This window comes from Zonotrichia leucophrys, chromosome 28 (assembly GCF_028769735.1).
Source record: "Zonotrichia leucophrys gambelii isolate GWCS_2022_RI chromosome 28, RI_Zleu_2.0, whole genome shotgun sequence".
Taxonomy (NCBI): Eukaryota; Metazoa; Chordata; class Aves; order Passeriformes; family Passerellidae; genus Zonotrichia; species Zonotrichia leucophrys.
The window spans coordinates 1,304,517-1,323,383 of NC_088197.1; the positions used below are offsets into that span (position 1 = coordinate 1,304,517).

At 51.4% G+C, this 18,867-nt stretch overlaps 1 protein-coding gene across 1 annotated transcript in view; it reads left to right on the forward strand.

The window, feature by feature from the left end:
• ONECUT3 (one cut homeobox 3) overlaps positions 1 to 18,867 on the forward strand; it is a 35,183-nt gene extending 16,316 nt beyond the window's left edge. The window contains exon 2 of the mRNA XM_064734329.1: positions 11,100 to 18,867. Coding sequence (XP_064590399.1) covers positions 11,100 to 11,392 — 293 coding nt within the window. The 3' untranslated portion in view covers positions 11,393 to 18,867. The remainder of the gene's footprint in view (positions 1 to 11,099) is intronic.

Genomic DNA, 18,867 nt, shown 5'->3' on the forward strand with positions numbered 1-18,867 from the left:
GCCCTGCCCTGTGGCAGTGGGAGCCATTCCCTGTGTCCTGTCCCTGCAGGCCTTGTCCCCAGTCCCTCTGCAGCTCTCCTGGAGCCCCTTCAGGCCCCAAAAGGGGCTCTGAGGTGTCCCTGGAGCCTTCTCCTGTCCAGGTGAGCAGGCCCAGCTGTGCCAGCCTGGCTCAGAGCAGAGGGGCTCCAGCCCTGGCAGCATCTCCGTGGCTCCTCTGGTCTGGCTGCAGCAGCCCCACGTCCTCCTGCTGCTGCTGCCCAGGGCTGGGGCAGCTCTGCAGGTGGGGTCTGAGCTGAGCCCAGGGGCAGAGGGGCAGAATCCCCCCCTGCCCTGCTGCCCACGCTGGGGCTCAGCCCAGCACAGGGGGGGTTTCTGGGGCAGCCTGAGCCTCTCACCCACCAACACCCCAAGTCCTTCCCTCAGGGCTGCTCTCCCTGAGCTCGTCCCCAGGCTGGGATTGCCCTGACCCTGCTGGGCTCAGCCTGCTCCCCATGCCGGCTCTGTGCCAGGTGGGAACAGCTGGGATTTGGGGTCACACTGGAGCCAAATTTGGGGTCACGCTGGGGCCGGCCTGTGACATGGGCTGACAGAGCACTGTGAATGCCCAGGGCTCCCCTAGACTGGGGCCTCACACCGTGAGGGGCTCCAGGCTGGATCTCCCTCCTGCCCTGCCCTGCTGGAGCTCAGGGGTGCCCAGAGCAGCTGATGGCCCTGTGCACATCATCCTGCCCACCCTCAGAGGGTCCTGGGGACACAAACCATGGACACCCCACCCTGAGGATTACAGACTGTCCTGGCTGTCCCTGCACCAGGGGCAGAAATCCAGCAGCCCACTGAGAACTGACTCGGCCAAGTGCCAAGGGACTGAGGGAGCTGGGGGTGCTCAGCCTGGAGAAAAGGAGACTCAGGGGTGCCCCCATCGCTCTGTGCAGCTCCTGAAAGGTGCCTGTGCTCAGCTGGGCTGGGCTCTTTCTCCAGGAACTGACAGAACCAGAGCACACAGCTTCAAGGGAAATACAGGTTGGATATCAGGGAAAAGTTTTTTACAGAAAGGTGATAAAATTCTGGAATGGCTGCCCAGGGAGGTGGTGCAGTCCCCATCCCTGAGTGTGTTTAACAAAGCCTGGATGTGGCACTGGGTGCCAGGGTTCAGTTGAGCTGTTGGGGTGGGCTGGACTCGATGAAGTTGTGTGTGTGTTAATGGGTCTAGGATGTTAAGAGGATTCTATTCTTTGACTCTTCCAGTTCAATCTAGAAATAATGCAATGGAGGTCTCTTGGAGGTCTCTTCCAACCCAGTGATTCTGTGAATTCTGTGGATTCTGTGGATTCTGTGAATTCTGTGACCTTCCCATCTCACATCCCATAATGCACGCAGGACCAGATTTCATCAGGATATGCAGGAAACTCTTGGGTTTTTCCCCTCCACTCCTTTTTCTCTGTCTCCAGCACACATTTTGTGGCTGATGATGGCTCTGGGCCCTCTCTGGGCACCAGCTCAGGGCCAGCACACCCTGATGAAGGATGTGCCATGGCCACTGAACCTGCTCATTGTCCCTGCTCAGAGTTCCAGGAGCAGCTGGAGGCAGGAACAGCCTGCTGGGAATCCCAAAGGGAATCCCAAAGGGAGATCCTTGCTGCTCCTCTCCTGTGTGAAGGAGTGAGGACAGAATGGAATGCACAGCCCCCCCTGCCACAAATGTCTTCTCTTTCACACAGTTTGCATTTATCTGAAATTCAGTGTGGACCAAATGCTGACATGTAGATCTGCAAATCCCCTGTGTTTAATTAACACTTTAATTTATTAATTTACAATTTATTGGCCTATCCAGTAAATATTATTTACACATTCTGGAACAACTCAAGCTGCAGGAGTGGTCCTTCAGAAGCAAACTTGGAAGTGGATCCTTCAGCTGACAGAGCTCATCCTGCAGCACAGCACGAATCAGTGTGAATGAAAATCCATGGGCTAACAAGTTCAGTGTCACAGGAATGCCACCCTGGATTCCCATCACAGGCTCCTTGTCCAGCATTACCTCATTGTCACAGAATGGAAAATCCTGAGTGTAGGAGTGTCGGGGGGATGGATGTGGTGGGGATGGATGGAGACGAGAGATCTCTGCAGCCAGGTCGTGGAAATTGCATTTATTGCAAAGGGCCTGGGTGCAGGGCCCTGCTGGGAGCTGCAGCCACAGCTCAGAGCAGGACTGAGAGAAGAGAGAGGATGAGAGGATGAGAGAGTAAAAGGGGTAAGAGAGTAAGAGGCAAGAGCTAAGAGGGCGAAGTTGCCATTACAATACCATAAATCTTCTGTGTTGAATAATCTGATTCTCACTAACCAATCTAGTACAAGATACAAATCCTATAGCATTTCCATACAGCCTGTAAGAATCACTACATTACCATACTGTGCTACATTTTAAACCCTAAAAACTCCTCTTTGGGCCTCTTCTCCCAAGCTGGCAGGGTCTGCTCTGACCCTTGGAGCTGTCTGCAAGCAGAGGGTGTTGTTCCATCAAAAAGGAATTACCTTCAGCCAGCCACACCATTGTTTTCCAGTTGTTCAGTAACTGAGGGATCTCAAAGCTTGCTTTCATTTCAATCTCACTCATAGTTTCCATATTCTCAAAATCTTTTGCCAGACAATCACATTTATAAGACTTTCCTGTGTCACCTTCCCCAACACCTGAGCTGGAAGGGACCCTCAGGGATCATCAGTCCAGCCCTGCACAGCCACCCCAGCAATCCCACCCTGAGCATCCCTGGCAGCCTTGGGGCTGGGAGGATTCCCTGGGCAGTGCCCATCACCCTTGGAGGGAAGAACCTTTCCCTAAAATCTGACAACACCAGCCTCCCCTGCATCCATGGCACAAACCATCCTCCAAACTCCCCTTTTTCCCCCCAGAATCTCTAGCAGGGGCTCTTGCACCAGCGCTGAGCACAAGCTGGCTCCAAGGAGAACTCATTGCAGGGGATGGAGCATTTCCAGCCTCATCCCCTCCGCGCTGCCGTCCCTCCGGGCGCTGCCGCCTCACTCCGGCACTTCATTAGCACCAATTTGCTCTCGTCTCGCTAAGTGCTGCTGACTCGGGAGAGGAGCGAGCAGATCCGAGCAGCGCTCCGGGGCTCCTGCCCAGCCCTGCCTGGCCACGGCAGCGCTCCAGTCCCGGCAGCAGCTCCCCATAGCCGTGCTGTCCTCTGGAACAATAAAAGCAGCTGATTCTGGTCCAAAAAAGGCCTGGAAAGGGAGGAAGTAGGACAAATGGGGGAAATGTTAGCAGCGGAGCTGATCCCCATTCCCCTGGGTGATGGGGAGAGCAGAGCAGGGCACCAGGTCTGCCTTCACAAAGGAGGCTGGAAAAGCAAGTGGGAAATGAAACCTGTGCAGAAAGGAAATGCTTTTAACAACAAATTCACCTTTTAAAGTCATGTGAAGCTGTTTTGGTGTCCCTGAGAGGGGGTGGTCGGTGTGGGTGCCTGGCAGAGCCAGATCCATTGCATTATTTCTAGATCAAACTAAAAGAGTTAAAGAATATGATATTTTAACATCCTAGCCCCATTAACACACACACAGAGCATTAATTTGCTAACTTCATAGGCAAATTTCAGCTGCAAAGGCTCTAACCAAGAATTCACCACCTATCATCCTTTTTAAAACCTAAAGATCACCTGCTAGGGCCAATAATGAATTTCTAACCTGTAAGAAAAGTACATACAGAAAAATATATAGTGCAAAACAAATGCAGGATCCAGCTCAGCTCCCTGGGCTGAGGAACCGAAACCTCGGGAAGGGAAGGGAATGGCAAGAAGGGAGGGGAGTGTGAAAAACGCCAATCACTTGGGTTTTTTTAAATTTTAAAAGCTTAATAGTAATAAAAGGGTTATAAAAATAGCAATATAATTAGAGTAATAATAACTTTGGACAATTTGGACTAGGACAAAATGAGACAATAGAAACAAAGAGTTATGGACATCTAGGTACCTTTTTCTGGGCAACATAAGCCAGAAAAAGGACACAGTTAACAGAGGATTAACCCTTAAAAACAATAACCTGTTGCATATTCATACACCTCATATATGATGCATAAATTCCATTCAAACACAGGATTCTGTCTGGTCATCTTCAACTTCTTCCTCATAATCTTAACGGTGTGTTCAGGGCTGAGCAAAGTGGGAAGAAGTTCATTTCTTCTGATAATGGGGCAATAAATTCTCTTTCTCTGAAAGATTCAGGTGTCCTGTGACTGCTATCTCAGTGTGAGTCCTTTCTTTATGAAAAAAAGTATCCTACATAGCAAAGTTTCTATTTTAACATTTTGTTATAACCTAAAACTATATTTGTTTGAGGTGATTTTGTAATTGTGTGCAGTTGGAGGGTGGGGGATCCCAGGAATGGGCAGTGCAGGGCAGGCTCTGCAGGTCATTCCATGGTTGGCACTGTGAGAAGTGATACTCACTTCCAAAAAAAATGATACTCTCTTCCAAAAATTTAAAAAGTTTCTTATCAAAAATACAACAGCAGACTGAACAGAGAAAATATTACAGCACCTGAAGCAGAGGATTTTTCCCACCATGTGCTCACCCATGCAATGGAAATTTTGCCATTTAACCCTTTGGTCCCTCCCAAAGTTCTATCCATCAACTCCTTCTTTGCTGTCCAGTTTGGAATTCACTTCCTTAAATCCTGATTGGAGCTCAGGTGCTGCCACAGTAACAATCCCACCCTCCCAAATGTCCCAAACCCAGAGCCCCCCCTGATAACAGCACAAAAGGGGTAAAACACAACTATAAATCTATAAACTTCTCTTAACAAATATACAGGATATTTGCCTTCTAATTGTGAGAGCCAACCATGCCATTACTCACCTATCCCACCACCACATCCCCTGTGCCTGTTTGTCTGTGTTTGGAACCAAATGGGGTTTCAGGAAAAGAAAAAAGGCAAAAAGAAAGTTGAGGTTTGATTTTTTTGAGCACTTTTCCTTTGTTCTGTTCTGTTAGCATTGTGTTCTCCCAGCTGGAGAAGATCTGAATTTCTGCTGGACACCCCAATTTGTGACAAGTTTCTTTTTTCCTGCAGTACAAAGAGAAATCAAACCAAGCTCTCAGAGCTGCCCCAGCACCCAGGCCCCACTGGACCAGAAGGTTTCTGGTTTGGAGATAAAGCTCCCTGGTCTCTGCTCCAGCCTGGGGGAGCAGACACCACGAGGTTCATTCATGAGATTCATTCTGGTCTCTTTGCTCAGAGCTGAAACTCCCCAAAACCTCCCAGGGCAGGTGGGGGCTGGACCAGCAACACCCAGGCCCTCCTCTGGGAAGGGAGGGACATCACAGAGCCATGGAATTAAGGCTGGAAAGAGCTCTTAGATCAAGCAGAACCACCAACCCAGCCCCACTGCCATGTTCCCTGCTAAACAATGTCCCCAGGTGCCACATCCACATTTTTGGAACTCTTCCAGGGATGGTCACTCCACCATTTCCCTGGGCAACCTTTCCCATGGAGAAATTTTCCCTGATCCAATCTAAACCTCCCCTGGTGCAACTGGAGGTAATTTCCTTCTGTCATTGGTTACTTGGGAGAAGAGACTGACCCTCACCTGGCTCCAGCCTCCTTTCAGACCTCTCTGCCCCGTAAAGGAGAGGGGGAAACTGAGGCACTCCAGGGGCTGGGCCCATCTTGAAGGCACAGAGAGCAGCCAGCTTTGCTCAGGGCCATTTCCCACCCAGTGGAATCAGCCTGTTGGATTAGGCCCTTTTCTGACCCAGAGATGGGGTAACTGAGAGGTGTTTTAAAAGCTTTTATTCCAATTTCAGTCTCATGAGAAGGGTGAGACAATACAGATGGTATAATTCACACCATCACAATCAGAAGTTAACTATTTCCTAATTACAATTTATTATAAACATTTCTTGGCCTATCAGCTTTAGCCACACTATGCTGTAAATGCCTTAAAGCCAATAATCTAAAATTACTGCTCGTGGGTCCTACTACAATGCATATTTCATAGTTCTATTTCTCTAAAGTATCCAGTCTTATTTGTAAGGCTACCCTTTGAAACTTTCTAGTTCCATTTCTCTCTCAGCAATGTCTGTCCTCTTCCATGGCGTTTCTAAGTCAGCATTTCTTATCTCCAGGTTTGCATACAGGTGCACACTGGGTGAGCCTTCTCCCAGGCTTGGAGAATTTTCTGTTAATTCATTTCCCACATCAGCCCATCGCACCCTTGCACCAGGGCAACCTGTCCCCACCTTGCCAACCACACCCAGGTTTCCCCTCTCCATCCCTTCCTCCACCTCCCTCTGGGCCCATAAATGCTCCTCAGTCCTCTTCCACCCCTGAGAGATGATTTGACAAGGAGAAAAAGAGAGAAACTGGTGGGTTTTGTGCAGAATTCCCCCCCCCTAACCTTGCTTACAGCCGGCTTGCTTGCTCTGAAAGCCCCTGGCTGTCTTTTGTGATTTCAACAAATCACCAGCACTTAAGCAAAGTGGGCAGAAAATTACAGGTTGTATTGCAAGTGAATGGAGAGGGAAGAGCAAGCTGGGGCTGAAAAGCAGAGGTTTGCTGGTATAATAGAGCAAGCAGAGTCTGACAGGCTGTGGGAGCCTGCAAAGCCATCAGGTATTAGTTTAATGCTTGGCGGGGTTCACGCTGCGAGGCATAATCACAGTTCCTGAGCAGCAGCCATTTGATTGTCTCCATTATGTCCCCTCTGAAATGATTTGGGAGATGTTTTGCTCGGAGCTGTCAAGGTGAAGTCAAGGAAAACGCGATGCCTCTGACATGAGGCTCCAGGAGGCAGAAACCCTGGGCAGAGCCTCTGGGGAGGAGGAGAGGACGTTTCTGCCTTTTGGAGCTCTTTCCTCCTGCTTTCCCTGCCCGGGGTTCCTCCTTGTCTTTGCTCCCTGTGCTTTTTCTGCAGCTGGGTCAGAGCTGCCTTAGGGATGGGATGTTTGGATTGTGTGCCCGGCGTGTGGAGGGATCTGTGCCGTCACCAACCCCATCCCACTGCACCTGCCAACCCCCTTTGTCACTTCTGGGCTCCTTGGTTGGGTTTGGAGGGTGGGAAATGAGCTGGGGAGGGGTTGACAGAGGAGAAAACCCCACTGTGGGTGAGCACAACCCATTATTGGCCAACAGAGCCATGGGAGACTGGAATATCCTGAGCTGGAATGGACTCACAGGAATCATCAGCCCAAACCTTGTCCCTGCACAGCCACCCCAACAACCCCACCCTGAGCACCTCTGAGAGCTCCTGGAGCTCAGCTTTGGGGCTGGGACAATTGGTCCTGGTACTGCCAGGGCGCTCTGTGCCCCAAGAGGAGCAGGATAACTCCTTTCCTTTGGGGACACATGCAGAGGCAGGGGTGGAAATGTCCCTGTCCCCAAGCCCAGAGAGCCAGGAAGGACCTGATGGAAAAACAACATTAAGCCAAGGATGGGCTGTTTGGATCTTAGAACTTGGGGGAAAAAGGGATTTTGGAGCACAAAGAAAATACCTGACCCACGGCTGGTATGGGTGGGAGGCAGATCTGTGCCCCTGGCTGTTGTATTCACAGAGAATGCCTGATGAAGGCAGGAGTGATGAATCTGACTCCATGTTCTCAGAAGGCTCATTTATTAGTTGATAATACCATATTATATTAAAGAATACTATACTAAAGAATACAGAAAGGATTCTTACTGAATGCCAGAAGGATAATAATGAAAATTTGTGACTCTTTCCAGAGTCCTGACACAGCTTGGCACTGATTGGCCAAAGAGTGAAAACAAGTCACAGCAGAACCCAATGAAACAATCACCTGTGGGTAAACAATGTCCAAACACATTCCACATGTGAGCAAAACACAGGAGAAGCAAATGAGATAAGAATTGTTTTCCTTTTCTCTGAGGCTTCTCAGCTTCCCAGGAGAAAAATCCTGGGCGAAGGGATTTTATCAGAGAATGTGAATGCCACACCTGGCTGCCCCCCTCGTCCCTGGCTGCCTGTGGGGACGTGGGGACAGCCAGCAGCAGGCTGCCTGGGAAAGCAGCACCCAGGGGATGGGGAATGGGAAAAAGATCCTCCGTGGAGGGGTTGATGGCTGCCGTAAATAGATCTGAGCAGCGCCGGCATCGATCGCTGCTGCGCGGAGCTGTAATTAGATTGAGCTGGGGAGAGGGAGTGGGGCTGTGTCAGCAGAAAGGGAAATTAATAAATAAACAAACCAGCACAGGAAATGGGGGATGTGGCAGCGCAGGCCAAAAATAACCCAAACTAGAAAAAATAACCCAAACTAGCAAAAATAAATAACCCAAACTAGCAAAAATAACCCAAACCAGCAGGGGTGAGGAGCAGGATGTCACCTGTGCCTGGACAATGGCACTGCTGCTACTGCAGGAGCCCAGTTTTCACCCTGATGGTTTGTGTTTGTCTCAGAGCTCGGAGTTATTGATGGGAGACTGGGGTGTAATAATCACTGCAAAAAAAAGGAATGGGAGGGTGGAAAGCTGAGAGGTTGGACCCTGGGCTGGGTGTGGGAGTGTGTGGCACCAGAAAGGAGAGCAAGGGGACAGACTGGATTGCCAGGGTGACAGCTGGGCCACATCTCCCATCCACATGGAGACATTCCCAGGGCCATCCTGCAGGGCAGAACCCCTGTGGGTGGAGAGTGAGGAGCCCACCCTGGACACAGGAGGAGCTGAGCATGCCAGGGGTGCTGGGAGGGCTTGGGGAGGGTGGGCTCGGGGCACAGGTGTGGGGGGTAATGTTTCTGTTTGTTGTTTGGCTTGGGGGGACATTTGGGGTGGATTCTTTTTTAAAATTCATATCTGGGGGGGGAAAAAAGTCAAATTTTCTATAAAGGCTTTTTTTTTGTTTGTTCTTTTTGCAAGCATCTGATGGTCATAGGGTAGGTTTCCACATTCTCTGCTGGTTTGAGTAAGGTACCCCTGGGACAGGGTCCCCTGGCATCACTCAGTGTCCCTTTGTCCCTAAGGATGGTGGTGTGCAGCCAAACTTGCCTGGGGTGGGGGAAGGGGAGGGGAAGGTTCTCCACTGGCTTTACCAGGGAGGGTTCTCCACTGGCTTTACCAAGAGAGGGTTCTCCACTGGCTTTACCATTGGAAGGTTCTCCACTGGCTTTACCATGGGAAGGTTCTCCACTGGCTTTACCAGAGGAAGATTCTCCATTGGCTTTAACAGAGGAAGGTTCTCCACTGGCTTTACCATGGGAAGGTTCTCCACTGGCTTTACCAGGGGAAAGTTCTCCATTGCTTTTATCAGGGGAAAATTCTCCACTGGCTTTACCAAGAGAGAGTTCTCCACTGGCTTTACCAAGGGAGGGTTCTCCACTGGCTTTACCAAGGGAAGGTTCTCCACTGGCTTTACCAGAGGAGGGTTCTCCACTGGCTTTACCAGGGCTGGTTGATTTGGACAGAGTGGTTGTTGGTGTCCAGCTTGGTGCCTCCCATGCCCTGCCCAGTGGGAGCAGAGCTGGTGGCTCCCAGCACAGTGTGGGGACAGAGCCAGCACTGGGACACAGAGCTCAATCTGCTGCATAAATTGTCTCCCTCAGTTAGCTCCAGATTTCCTCAGCTCTGGGTGGAAGGGGTGGATCTCATCCCTCTCTCACAGTTCTAGATGATGTGAAGAGGATTGGTAGTGGAGGCAGCTGAGGAACTACAGGAGGAGGAGATTGCTTGTCTTCCAGTGAGGAAGAAATTACTCCAAACAGCCTCCTACTACTCCTGAGTTACACACTGCCTCCCCTGTGGCTGTGGAGGCATGTTTGGAGAGCAGGGAGGGGTTTAGCCCAAGGGAAATACCTGTCCTGTGCCCCTGCAGCATCTTGGCCCCTCTGAGCTCTGTGCTTGGAGCTGGGAACTGCTTTGAGCCCTCCAGGCCAAAGAAGCTCCTGCAAGTGCCAAGCTGAAATCTGCCACCCAGACAGCAAATGTCTCAAGGGACCCTGAAAAATCCTTCAGAAAATCTGAACCAAGAAAGCCCAAAGGTGAAAACTGCTGCTGCCCTGGGCAAAAGTGGGACTTCCTCTGGGAAGTCTTGAGCCCACAGTTTGCTCTCTCTTTTCTGAACTTCCCAGGAGGAAATGCTTTGTCCCCAGCCCTGTAGGGTCAGATCCATGTCCTGCCTTGCCCATGGCATCTCAGGTTCCTGCAGTTCTGTGTCTGGTTGAGTCCCTGAGCACCCAGATCAAACCCAACAGCTTCAGGGTTGGCCCTGCTTTGAGACTGGATCAGCCACCTCCACCATTTTATAGTTTTCTAGGAAAATATCATAGCAAAGACTCCATATCCCACCTCTTCCACCAACACTGTGCTTGATATCCCCACAATTAAAATTCATATATTTATTTCTTTTACTCACTTCCCTCTCTGCCCTCATGCAGAGCGCTGGGGTCAGGGGGGCTTTCCTGGCTTCCCCCCGTGGCAGCCTCTCTGTGCTGACCTTTGCCTCCTGCCAAACCTGTAGGGAAAGCTTTTAATTCAATGCTGACAAATGTGCCAGAGAATCCAGTAGCAAAGGCACACAGGGGAGACAGAATTTCCTGGAGCCTCCAGTGACTCTGGCAGGAAAACCCTTCCCAGAGCAGGTGGATCCATGATGGGTCCCTCCAAGCTGATGCTGTGGGATTAAGGCTGCAGAGGGACCTTTCCATAATGTCCCTGTCCCCTGCATTTCTGAGCTGGCTGCTGGATGTGGTGGCCAGGAGCCAATGGTTCCCTGAGTCCTCTAGGGACACCCACAGGGGTGCTGAGGGAGGCTGAAGGATAACCCCCAGAATTCAGGGCTGAATCCCCATTGCCAGTCTCTGGGAACAGAGCAGTCCAGGGCTCTCCTCAGTCTCCAGCCCAGGGTCAGCTGGAGATGCTGAGACTTTCCATGGGCTTCCCCCAGGGTTTTGTCACCCTGGTGCCACAAGGGGCCATTGTCCCTTCTCAGCAGGCTCAGGGAGGAAGAGGAGGGAGCAGTGGGACACAAACCAGTGAATTCCTGGCGGGAAGGGCCTGGATTTTGGGAGGCAGCCTGGATTTTGCAAGCAGGCCAGGGTGGGGGAGCCCAGATTAACATCCCTGTTCTCTCTTTTGAACGTGCCCAGCCTGCAAACGCAAGGAGCAGGAGCAGCAGAAGGACCGGAGCCTGCAGCCCAAGAAGCAGCGCCTGGTCTTCACGGACCTGCAGCGCCGCACCCTGATCGCCATCTTCAAGGAGAACAAGCGCCCGTCCAAGGAGATGCAGATGACCATCTCCCAGCAGCTGGGGCTGGAGCTCAACACCGTCAGCAACTTCTTCATGAACGCCCGCCGGCGCTGCATGAACCGCTGGCAGGAGGAGCCCGGCGCCAACCCCGGCGTCCCCTCGTCGTCTACAAGCACTTTCTCCAAAGCATGATGTCCCCCAGCCCTCCCTGCCCCTTCCTGGGTGTCCCCCTCATGACAAAGCCAACCCCAGACTCACACGCATGGCCTGAGCGGGGTGGGTGCTTCTGGGGTGGGTTTGGGAGCCTGCAGACCCTCAGCTGGGTGTCAGCCATGGACGTGGGCCTGGGGCCACCTCCTGCTGCCACCTCCTGCTGCCACCTCCTGCCAGCTTGTGGAGCAGGGACAGGGTTTGTGACCAGGTCAGCTCCATCCCCAGGTTTGGGATGGAGGGAGGAGCAGGGCTCTGTCTGGAAGGAAGCATCCCTGGTCCTTGGGGATCACAGAGCATCATCTCCCCCTGCCCATGGAGGTTTTTGGGGAGAGGGGCCTGTCCTGACCTCTTCACCAGCCTTGATCTCTGTCACAGCCACCCTTGTGGCTCCCACAGGGGACGGGTAGAGGTGGGGGTGGCACAAGAAGTGGTGTCACAGGCTGGGCTCTGGTACAGCCCCACTGCACCAGGGCCAGACCTGAGGACTGAGCAGGGGAAGCTCTCCTGGCATGCCTGGAGGGCTCCTGGGCTCTGCCAGCTCTCTGATTGCTGGAGGGTTTCCCCTGCTCAGGTGCCGTGTGTTCCCCAAGGCAGCCAGACCCTCTGTGCCATCACCATGTGGCACTTCTATCCCTTGAGGGTTTTGGAAACCTGGCTGAGGACACCCCTGTACCCCCCATTCCCTCTATGGGCATCTTCCTCTGATCCCCCCGGGCACCCCCAGGAGCACCCACACCCCAGGCCCCCCAGAGCCCCCCACCCACGAGAGTCCCCCTGTCCCAGATCCCTCCCAGAGCAGCTCCACGGTGAAGGAGTCCCCTCCTGCCTCCACGGACCCGAGCACCCCTTTCCAGGGGACCCCCGCTGCCCCAGCAGGTCAGAGAAGCACATTTTAGCTACAGAAATCGGGTATTTAAAATAACAATTGTTGGAGAGGAGACGGGAGGAGAGACTCGGAGCGAAGGATCTGATCTTTCCCGGTGACTGGCTCCACCTTTCACCTCTGGATTTCTGGTTCACTTTTCGGCTGAGGAATGGACACGGACCAAGCAGATTTGTTGGCTTTGCCTCTCGCCCCATCCACCCCTCAACACACACACTCTTGACCCCTCCCATCCCTCCTCTTCATCTCTGTTACCAAAGAAATTACAAAAACCAAAAACACAACAACAACAACGACAACCAAAAAAAAAACTTTCCCTCCTGGGAACCAACGTCGGTGCACGGTGGGAAAAGAAAAATCCGAGGGATCTGGTGGCGAAATCCAGCCCTGGGTGTGAGAAGGGGGAAAACTCCCCAACGAGATTGAAAGGGAAAAAAACCCCAACCCTCCCCCCCAAAAAAAGGAATAACAACAGAAACCACAACGAAACAAGCTCAAACAAGCTCAACAAAGACCGGCAACTTACCAAAAAAGACACCAGATTTTTTTTTTTTTTTGTGCCAATTAACAACCTGCCTTAAAAGCGAATTTCTGGAGCAATGGTACTTAGCTTCAAAGGGATCATTTCCTCTGAGCTCTCAATGGTGACTTGTGCCATATAAAAAAGCAATCACGAGGCCAAACCCTTACAATCAGCCCTCTCCCAGCCCCCCAAGGGTTCCTTGCAGGAGCAAGAGGTGCCACTGGGGACAGGGAAGGGCTGGGAGAGGCTTGGGGATGAAGAGGGAGGCAAGGTCCCCTTCTTCCCCCATCAGTTGGGGAAAAAAAAATCCTCCAAAACCAACCATCAACCAAAAAAAACCAAGAAAGGGACACTCTTGAATTTATGCGGGTAAAAAGTACCATCTGTGTTCTATGGTTTCTTCGATTCACTTTACTTTGAGAGTGATCAGTTGTGTCACAGGAAGGCACCTTGTTGAAAAGAAGGAAAAAAAAGCAAAGAAATGAAAAGAAAAGGGTATGTGTTCACCAAAAAAAAAAAAACAAAACAAAAAAAAAACAAACAAGCACCCCAAAAAAAAGGAGAAAAGAAAGGACAAAAGAATGAAGAGAGAAAGAAAACAGCCCTGCACACGAAGCCCTGAGCAGGCAGGGTCAGAGGACGTCTTGAACCAAAGAGCTCCTGGGGTAGGTGGGCGGTGGAGGGGCTGGGGGTGTCAGGCTGGACACGGTGACCCCAAACTGACCAACACTGCTGGACAGAGGGCGGGAGAGAGGGATGGAGAGAGGGCAGAGCGGGAAGGGGCAGGTGCCACAGCGTGTTTTGCCAACCAGAACCCAAAAACCTAATGGGAATCTCATCTCCCCCAGGACCCCGCTCCCCGCCACTGATTTTTTCCCCTAATGTTGTTTCTTCGTCTTGTCGTGACGTGGTGATGATGGTGGTGGATTCCTGAACCCCATCGAGTTGTATTCAAGGGCTGCAAAGCCAGGAAGGGGGCCTTGGTTTGGGAAGTGAAAAACACAACAGGAAAAAAAAAAAAAAAAAAAAAAAAGGGGAAAAAAGGAAAAGAAAGAAAAAGAAAAAAAAAAGAAAAGAAAAAAAAAGAGTAAATGCCACAGGCCCTCAAGGATGCAAAGACATTTCTAGTGAGAACCCGAGACTAAAGGCTACCTCACTTGAGTTTTCAATTTTTGTGATTTGAAAATCACGTCTGATACCAAAGATTTTGTTGCCTTGTCTGGTCTGTGCTGGAATCGTCACTTTCCCTGCTCCCCGTGGCCAGGCTGGCCCAGAGAGCCCCTGGCCACCCCCAGCCCCAGCCCCAGCCCCAGCCCTGCCCTGAGTCCCCGAGAGCGAGGGAGGAGGCGAGAGAGCAGCTCCGGGATGGCAGCGTGGTAGATGAGTGCCTTTTTCCTGTACCAAAGGTGTGTGGCCATTTCTTTGCTCCTCTGCTTTGACCCCAAAACTCCGTGTGACCTTAGCTCTCCGCAGGGAAATAATCCCAGGGCTCTCATAGCCTCTGGGCATTGGGATGAACGAAAGAAAAGCCAACCCTTGTCCTAATTGAAGAGAAAACATCCCCCTGGCTGAGGGAAAGGTGCTGGTTCCCCAGCATGTCCCCACTCTCAGATGTCCCTGTGTCCCCCAGGCTGTCCCCAGGGTCCCTCCATGCAGCCCCTCCTGCCCCAGGAGCACAGAGTTGGTGTCCAGGGACGCTGCTCCCAGGGAAGGGCTTTGCTCCACGTCCTTCTCCAGCCTCAGTGCTGGACCCTGCAGAAGCCCATGAGGTGACAAAGTTGAGTTTCCCCATGAGGTGACAAAGCTGAGTTTCCTCACAAGGTGACGAAGTTGAGTTTCCTCAACTTTGGGTGTTTTTGCCTCACTTAGCTCAGATCTGAGCTTTGCTTCGCTCTTTTGGTAGCACAGTTCATGGCATTTCTGTCTGGAAAGATGAAGGCAGGAGCAGTGGAAGCCTCACCCTGAGCTTTCTCCAAACTCTTCCCTTAGGGAAGGGGTTGGACAGTGAATCCTTCCAGCAGGAGCTGTTTCAAAGTCCCCAGAGGGGCGTTTTTGGCTCACAGACCTGTGCAGCCAGGTCTGCTCCATTCTGCCCCTTGGCTTCAGCAGAAGGCAGCAGGACCTGCTGGAGCTCCCCAGCAATCTCCAGAATGCCCAGTTTAGGGCAAACTCGGGTTGAGTTGTACCTGCCTGGGTCAGGCTCCGGCCAAGGTGACTTCTTTGAGTTGGACCAAACTTGCCCAGGGCCACTCCTGGTGTGATTCTTGGGGTTGTCCTGTGCGGGACCAGGAGCTGGACTTGGTGACCCTTGGGGTGGGTTCCTTCCAATCCAAGATATTCCAGGATTCCAACGCCCCTGGTGAGAGCAACTCCATGGGAATTCCCATCCTGCTGGGCAGACTGAGAGGGCCCTGTCACCTCCCTGTCACCTCCCTGTCCCATCCCTGTCCCCCCTGCCCACCTCCACACTATTGCCTTGGCCAGGGCTTGCCCGCCCTCCTGGCCACGCCACCCTCCTTGTCCCCAGTCCCCACCTGGCTTGTGATACCAAAGACGTTCTCTATGCAGGAGAAAGCCTTCATTGCCACCCAGCACAGACCTTACAAGCCTTTGACAATGTTCTCTGAAATACCTCAAAATATTTAATGTATAGTTTATGTGATAAAAAAAAAAAATTACTTAGCTAGTTTTTGGAATTTGTGACTTGAAGCTTTATACTGTTAAATTATAATTTTGCAGAAGACGGCATGTTCTTATTTCTTTGATGCGTTCAATGGGAGACATATTGAATGTTAAGGAAATGAAAGCTGGATAGTTTCACGATTTAAAAAAAAAAAGAGAGAGAAAGAGAGAGAGAGAGAAAGAGAGAGAGAAAGATTAAAAAAAGGACCCTTGGAGTTTACAGATTTCATATTTAAACAAGTCCTTTTAAAAAAAAAAAGAAAAAAAAAGAAAAACTAATAATGATGACGATACCTTTGCGTTCAGATGTGTTACTTTTCTCTGAGTCATGTCGTATGAGAGTATTTATTATATGTGTTCTGTGTTCAAATGTAATTTAAAGAAGACAAAAAAAAGAAAAAAAAAAGACAAGATGAGAATTTGATTTATGCATGAAAAAAATATACTCTTTCTTGAAGTAATGTAATAATTATTGGGGAGGGGTGGTCGGGTGGGAGCGGGAGGGGACAAACTGTGCTTTTTTTGTCCACGAGTTTTTGGTTGATGAAGATTTCTCTGCATGGATCATGGTTCTGTTCCAGCTCACAACTACGGGAAAGTCGTCATTTACCCCCTCAGTTTCTTCCTTCACCTCTTTTGTTCCTTTCCTCACCCTGAAAATCCCTTGGCAGCCACAGGGGGAGGCGGGGGCTGCTTGGCAGGGCAGGGCAGGGGGCAGAGCCTGGCCCCGTGCCCAGCAAACAGGGTAAGGGAATCTGGGACACGGGACCCTGCCGTGCCCACCCGTCCCTCCTGCCTCCCCCTGAGGTCTGGCTCCTCGCTCTGCTTTGTTTTCTGTTTGTTTGGGGGGGATATTGTGGGGTTTGGGTTTGGTTTTGTTTGCTTTTCCAGCTCTGTGGGTCAAATCCCAAGTGCAGCCAAGAGGAGGAGAGACAATCAGCTGCCACCACGACCTGAGCTGGCAAAGCCATGGGGCTCCTCGTGTCCTCTGAGATAAGGGAAACAGCCCTGGGCACCCCAAAACCCCCTCAGGGGAGAACTCTCCAGGTGATGCTCCCAAATCCCCATCCTTGGAACAACCTCACAGCCCTGTCCCTGCACAGAAAGAGGTGCTGGAGATGCATCAAGGCCCAGCTGGACCACGCATGGGCTGGGATGACCCATTTCTGGAGTCTTTGTCCTCAGGAATGTGGTTTGGGTCAGAGGCACAGCCAGCACTCTGTCCCTGCCACCAGCCTGGCTCTCACTCTGTGCAGGCACTGCCCTGGTGGAAGAAGAAGAGTCCAGGCAGTGGAAGAGCCCCTGGAGGATCCCAACCCACCAGATGACCTCAGGCCACTTTGGAATAGCTTTGGAGCTTTCTGATATGCCCAGAGTCCACCCCTGAGTGGCTCCTTCCTCCTCTGCTCCTCCTCCTCTCCCTGCTTACAGAGAAGCCACATCTTTGGGGGCCAGGAGGGTGATGGGGACCTGGAGGAGGCAGTGGTGCCATTCCCAGAGCATTTCCCTGAAAGTGCTGCTTCCTGAGCCCTTCCCAACCTCTTCACCATTCAAGGTGGACCCAAAGCTCAGTTCACCATGAGGAAAGAGATCTCAGCTCCTTCAGGCCCCACCAAAGTGGCCCCCAAAAGCCAAGGAAGGTGTTTTTCAGTCTGCAGCTTTTGTCTGGTGCCAGCACCGAGATGCTCAGCACCAGGTGCTGGTGAAGACCCACAGACCAAGGACCCGGCTTTAAGGAGGAGATGATGTTGGTTCCACCCATCTGTTGCCAACCCTTCTGCCCTCTGGAGAGCCCAGCATCCCCACCACGCCCCATTTCCTCCTCCAAGACCTTTTCCACCAGGAGAAGCTTGAAGGCCAAGACCACAATTACAACTGCAAGAAGGTTTGGACACAGCCCCAGTCACAAATCCTTGGAGCTTACAGAGAGCAGCTGGATTCCATCCTGGGAGTGATGGCTTGGGAGACCCTGGAGAAGCCAAGCTCTGAGCCCTGTTCCCCATCCTTTGGCCCACCAGGACTCTGGCTCAGCTGAGCCCACCCTGGACCTGGCCCTACCTGCTGCCCACACCACCAAAATGCCTTCAGGAGCAACTTGCCACGATACCAAAGATTTTTTTTCCCCTGCAGGTAATGACAATCCGAGCTCTGTCCTAAAGACAATTCTCTTGACCAGGGTTGCACCCAAAGGGCATTTTTGTGCTGTGGGGAGCAGGAGTGAAAGCGTGGCCCTGGGAACACCTCCAAGGGTGATGGAGGACAGTGAGGAAGAGGAGGAGACCTGGGATCTCCCACTGGAACCTACTGGTTCATCCTGGCCAGTGTCTCCTGCTTGAACTGTGGAAGTTTTCAGGGATTTGGGTCATTCCATGACCTGTGATGCCCCCAGTTCTTCCTGGAGTGGAAGTTTTCCAATGATGGATTTATACTCTGAAACCCCAGTGCCAGCAGTGGGGCAGCACTGTCCCCATCCTGCCAGGAAAGCAGGAGGCCCCTGGGGTCAGTTCTAAACATTTTTACCCCACCAGAGCCAAGCTGTCCCTGCTCTAACATCAGCTGGGAAGGCAGGACATCAGCACAGAGTGAGAGAAATGGCTTTGCCAAAAATTCACCGTTCACCCTTTTGGCTGAACATCCCAAGTCTGGGTGGGGGACACTTGGAGCTCCTCTCGACCTCACCCCGGGGTTGTCACTGCCCTGTCTGCCTGTCCCTGTCACCACCACGTGTCCCCAGCACAGAGCTGGCTCCTTTCCCTTGTCTCAGAGGACACCCAGCCATGGGGCTGGACTGCAGGAGCTGCCACAAGGAACCCACTTCCTCTCACGTCTTTGGCATCTTTAAAGAGAGGAAATTAAAAATGCAAAGAACTAAATTTGGGGTTGTGTTGGTTTGGTTTCTTTGTATTTTTGCCCTTTGATTTCTAAAGGAAACAAAGGAGTCAGACAGAATCCAGCCTGGTCAGAGAGAACTCACAGTCTCGGCTCTGCCAGCCCAGCCTCCTCCAGAAAACATTGCTCATTTTTCTGTATAGCAATAGGTGAGGCTTGTCCTCATCCCATGCAGTCTGAGGGCCCCATCTCTGAGTTTTTAAATTACTTTTTCCTTCTAATTTAATTAATTGAAATTTTTTTTTGCTGCTGCTTCATTGTTACTCTCATGGGATAAGTTTTGTTCTACAGCGAAATGCAATTGTTACTCCTCTGTGTCTTGCAACTATATTTGTTTAAGCTATTTACAAACATTAAAAAAGAAAAAAAATAAAATAAAAAAGAGTCTTATGTGTCAGGCACTTTATCCAAACTGTGCTGTGTGCTCTGGAGTTTGTTCCTTGTTCTTTGCAATGACTCACGCAGGGGAAGTTATCA